This window comes from Portunus trituberculatus, chromosome 46, assembly GCF_017591435.1.
Source record: "Portunus trituberculatus isolate SZX2019 chromosome 46, ASM1759143v1, whole genome shotgun sequence".
In the NCBI taxonomy this organism is placed as follows: Eukaryota; Metazoa; Arthropoda; class Malacostraca; order Decapoda; family Portunidae; genus Portunus; species Portunus trituberculatus.
This window is the reverse complement of record NC_059300.1, coordinates 16743950-16749502: the sequence shown is the minus strand read 5'-3', so window position 1 is coordinate 16749502 and position 5553 is coordinate 16743950. Positions and strand designations below refer to the sequence as shown.

Below are 5553 nucleotides of genomic sequence, written 5' to 3'. Positions count from 1 at the left end.
CTCTTTCCTGTATGTTACAATTAGGTAAATACAATTAGGTAAATACACACACACACACACACACACACATATTTAAGTGGACTGATCAGGTTGGTGTAGTTACAAGCTACATAGTATGTACGTGGCTATTCTCTTGATATTACCCACTCAGGATATTCTTCTAGCAATAAAATTCATGAACATATTCATCACATGCTCATGCTGCAAAATTTAGAGAGCATGAAATATGCACATAATGCTTCTATTCAGTTTCCTAGACCAGCCACTGACTCAACACATGGTTACTCCATCTACAGTATACATACTCTAAACTTCTTCAATGGTACTTGCTACCAGAGAAAAGGCATCACTATATATCTTTAGAGCATCAGCTCAACAATATGATAATAAAAGGCTGTGGCAGTCCAAAGCATGACAAAGAAAATATATGGGAAAGATTTCTTTTGCTACAAGATATATACTATATATATTTGTTTTATGCATTAAAAAAACTTACAATCTGGCCCTCAGATTAGTCTCCGAGACCATCTTCTTGAAATTCTTCAAGCTGGAGGAGGATCCCTTCCTCTGCTGAGGTGCATTAGTGGAGGAGGTGGAGGTGGTGGAGGCAGTGGGTGGAGCCACAGCAGCTCGGCTCCTCTTGGAGGCTCGGGCCACACGGTTAGAACTCATTTTTATCTGTTGATTATATGAAGTGTAAGTACAATATGAAAATACACTTTCTTATAATTATATGAACACCAACTTTCCAATAGATATCCAGAAATAGTTTTTAAAGATGTAGAATCTAGATATTCCATTCTGATGTTTTTAGTAACAGGCAATTAAGTTACAGGCAACCCCCGCTTAACACAGGTTCACACAATGAAATTTCGCTACAACGAAGGTTTCATTTTACTACCATCTGCTTGTTTAATGAACACCAAATTCAAAGTTTTATCTAGGTAATTTTTTCCAAGTTTGAAAGCCCTGCTGTATCATGCAAGCCGACAGGCTTTTGAATACACCAATGCCTCTCGTGGACAACATGTGCACCACTCACTTCCCCTGTTCAAAACAATAACAGCATCAGCAGCACCTTGTCTTCTCTCACTCAACTTACCACCAAAATGCCCTGCAATGTAGCCTAGCATTGCTAAGAAGACCAGGAAGTCTCTTACTCTCGAAGTGAAGCTGGATATTATTCACAGACACAAGAGAGGCGAGAAAACTAATAGCATTGCTCACCACCATCTTGACTCCATCTACTGTCTCTACTATTTTCAAGTCAGCAGACTCTATTAAGAAGGCTGGTGAGACTGTATCTTCCTTGCAAGCTAAAAGAACCACCTGAACTTGTGACTCTACAATGGATAAAATGGAAAGTCTTGTAGAATTGTGATACAATGATGTGCCCTTTGTTTACATTCCACAGGTTGTCGGTTAGTGTCTTTCCCGTTTCACTCTCCCTCCTTTCATAAATTTAAGATCATCAACATTATAAAGTTACGACATACATACATTAGTGTACATTATAAAGACTTAAATTAAACTGCCTAAATGTTTAACTTCATAATTTTTACTTTCATTAAACCACTCACTGTAGTATGATGCACTCTCGTTTTGTTTACTCTCAATGGAAGTTCAAGTCAGAGGTTAAACTTGTTATAATCAGTTTGCTTAACGAAGTTTCGCTTAACGAAGGTTATTTTTAGGAACGTAACCCCTTTGTTAAGGAAGGGTTACCTGTATTGTTTCAGCAATATCAAGAAATATGCAAGGACAGATAGAAATCAGTGTTCACATACATGCCACATAAAAAATATAATAATTATGAACAGAACTTTTAATTAGTATGAATCTTTCATGTAAAAATTATGAAAGAAGTGCTGATGCAACCATACACACAAACACTTGCGGTGAATGAAAATCATCTTCATATCAATCTAGACTACACAAAACAGAACAAGGCCAGACAAGTATGTTAGCTGCAAGCAAGATACATCCCTTGGCAGTCTATAGTGTGTAAAACATTTAACATGGAGATATTTGTATGAAAGCTTTAAAAAAAAGAGAGAAAAAGAAAACTAACCAAGCCTGACAAGAATATCAGATACAGACACAAACACTATCACATAACAACAAATGTCACAGTATTACGCACAAAGAATGAAAAATAAGGCAACTACAAAATGCTACTTGACCAACACAAAGTAGCTCATAGTCCAAAAGTTATGGTTAAGAGACACGTTATCAGTTTTGGACGAGACTATACAAAAGACAAACAAACTAACAAACAAACAAACTAAAGGACACACAACATTGGATGCAATAATATGTAAAAAAAATATAAGACCTGAGATGGAGGTGGTGGGAAATTTGTGCTGAACTTGCGCTGTCTTACCACTGCCCTCCTTACCACCTGGCATGAGAAGAACACCAGGGCATGACATAACACCAGCATCACTGACATGCCTTGAAAATCATTATTGTTACATTTCATTTTTAATGCTACAGTAAATGCCTCAATGGTTTACAACTTTTATAGTGAGATGGCAGAATTCTTTTGAATTCTATCTGTTTAATTGAAAAAAAAAAATCCTGTAAGAGAGGTAAAACAAAAAAAAAGAAATTATTATAATAACAAACATACATGTTTAGAGTCAAATTCCCACAAATATTTAGAAAAATTGATAAATATATTATATGACTTCTCTTAGTGCCAATTCTTATGCATCACTGTATGTCATGTCATATCAATAGTTTGTCTTTTGACATCATAGAAATACAAAAAGATTCCCAACTCATACATGTTAATTCAGTTCTCTCTCTCTCTCTCTCTCTCTCTCTCTCTCTCTCTCTCTCTCTCTCTCTCTCTCTCTCTCTCTCTCTCTCTCTCTCTCTCTCTCTCTCTCTATATATATATATATATATATATATATATATATATATATATATATATATATATATGCATGCACACAGTCAAAACAAAAAGTCAATACTTGTATGAAGTTCGATTTCTGTCTCATTGTCATTATGTTTCACCAATTTGTTCCTTTGTCTTACCATTATAAAGACAAAGAAGTACAGAATGAAGATGAGCATCACAGGAATGAAGGCATCCACCACAAGGTAAACAAGACGGGCTACTTTGTTAGCATTGCCCAGGTCACATTCCATGGTGTTGGCATTGTACATGTACTGGCCCATCACCTGTGTGAATATATATATATATATATATATATATATATATATATATATATATATATATATATATATATATATATATATATATATATATATATATATATATATATATATATATATATATATATATATATATATATATATATATATATATATATATATATATATATATATATATATATATATATATATATATATATATATATATATATATATATATATATATATATATATATATATATATATATATATATATATATATATATATATATATATATATATATATATATATATATATATATATATATATATATATATATATATATATATATATATATATATATATATATATATATATATATATATATATATATATATATATATATATATATATATATATATATATATATATATATATATATATATATTTTTTTTTTTTTTTTTTTTTTACATTACAAGGGCACTGGCCAAGGGCAAACAAAGTGTTGGAAAAAAAAATCCTGCTGGTTGCCAGGCCCTGTTAAGAGGAAAGTAGAAAGAGAAAACAAAAAATCTAAAAGGAGGGTCCAGTTAACGTAAGAGGTGTCTTGACACTCCTCTTTGAAAGAGTTTAAGTCATAGGCAGGTGGAAATACAGACACAGGTAGAGAGTTCCAGAGTTTACCAGTGTAGGGAATGAAGGAGTGAAGATACTGGTTAACTCTTGCATTAGGAAGATGGACAGAATAGGGATGAGAAGAAGTAGAGAGTCTTGTGCAGCGAGGCCGCAGGAGGGGGAAGGCATGCAGTTAGCAAGTTCAGAAGAGCAGACAGCATGAAAACAGCGGTAGAAGACAGATAAAGATGCAACATTGCGGCGGTGACTTAAAGAATCAAGACAGTCAGTTAGAGGAGAAGAGTTGATAAGACGAAAAGCTTTAGATTCCACCTTGTTTAGTAAAGCTGTGTGTGGATCCCCCAGACATGAGAGCCATACTCCATACACGGGCGGATAAGGCCCTTGTACAGAGCAAGCAGCTGGGAGGGAGAGAAAATGGACGAAGACGCCATAGGACACCTAACTTCTTGGAAGCTGATTTAGCAAGAGTAGAGATGTGAAATTTCCAGTTTAGATTTTTAGTGAAGGATAGACCGAGTGTGTTTAATGTAGAGGAGAGGGAAGTTGAGTGTTATTGAAGAAGAGAGGATAGTTGTCTGGAAGGTTATGTCGAGTAGATAGTTGTAGAAATTGAGTTTTTGAGGCATTGAACAAAACCAGGTTTTCTGCCCCAATCAGAAACAAGTGAAAGATCAGAAGTTAGGCGTCCTATAGCATCTCGCCTTGAGTCATTTAATTGTTGTTGGGTTGGGCGTCTGTTGAACGCTGTTGAATAATGCAGGTGGTATCATCAGCATAGGAGTGGATAGGGCATTGAGTCAGATTTAGGAGATCATTGATGAATAATAGAAAGAGAGTGGGTGATAGGACAGAACCCTGTGGAACACCACTGTTGATAGTTTTAGGGAAGAACAGTGACCGTCTACTACAGCAGCAATAGAACGATCGGAAAGGAAACTGGAGATGAAGGTACAGAGAGAAGGATAGAATCCGTAGGAGGGTAGTTTAGAAATTAAAGATTTGTGCCAGACTCTATCGAAGGCTTTCGATATGTCAAGGCCGACAGCAAAGGTTTCACCGAAGTCCCTAAAAGAGGATGACCAAGATTCAGTTAGGAAAGTAAGAAGATCACCAGTAGATCTGCCTTTACGGAAACCATACTGGCAATCAGAGAGAAGGTTGTGAGCTGATAGATGCCTCATTATCTTCCTATTAAGGATAGACTCAAAGGCTTTAGAAAGGCAGGAAATCAAAGCTATAGGGCGGTAGTTAGAAGGATTGGAGTGGTCACCTTTTTTAGGGACAGGTTGAATGTGAGCAAACTTCCAGCAAGAAGGATAAATAGAAGTAGAGAGACACAGATGAAAGAGTTTGACCAGGCAGTGAGCGAGTTCGGAAGCACAGTTTTTGAGAACAACAGGAGGGACTCCATCCGGACCGTAAGCCTTCCGAGAATCAAGGCCAGAGAGGGCCAGGAAAACGTCTTTATAAAGAATTTTAATTTTAGGGATGAAGTAGTCAGAGGGTGGAGGAGTAGGAGGAATATGCCCAGAATCATCCAAAGTTGAGTTGGTAGCAAAGGTTTGAGCGAAGAGTTCAGCTTTAGAAAAGAAGAGACAGCTGTAGAGCCATCTGGATGAAGTAAAGGAGGGAAAGACGAAGAAGTAAAGTTGTTAGAGATATTATTGGCTAGATGCCAGAAATCTCGAGAGGAGTTAGAATTGGAAAGACTTTGACATTTTCTATTGATGAAAGAGTTTTTAGTAAGT

The 5553-nt window shown here is 35.6% G+C and overlaps 1 protein-coding gene across 1 annotated transcript in view; it reads right to left on the bottom strand.

Moving 5' to 3' along the window:
• The window catches only part of LOC123519733 (G-protein coupled receptor moody-like), a 145550-nt gene that overhangs the window by 9903 nt on the left and 130094 nt on the right, over positions 1-5553 (bottom strand). The window contains exons 6-8 of the mRNA XM_045281237.1: positions 3046-3203; positions 2336-2401; positions 497-678 (exon numbers count right to left, since the gene is read on the bottom strand). Of these exons, the coding sequence (XP_045137172.1) occupies positions 497-678; positions 2336-2401; positions 3046-3203 (406 nt within the window). The remainder of the gene's footprint in view (positions 1-496; positions 679-2335; positions 2402-3045; positions 3204-5553) is intronic.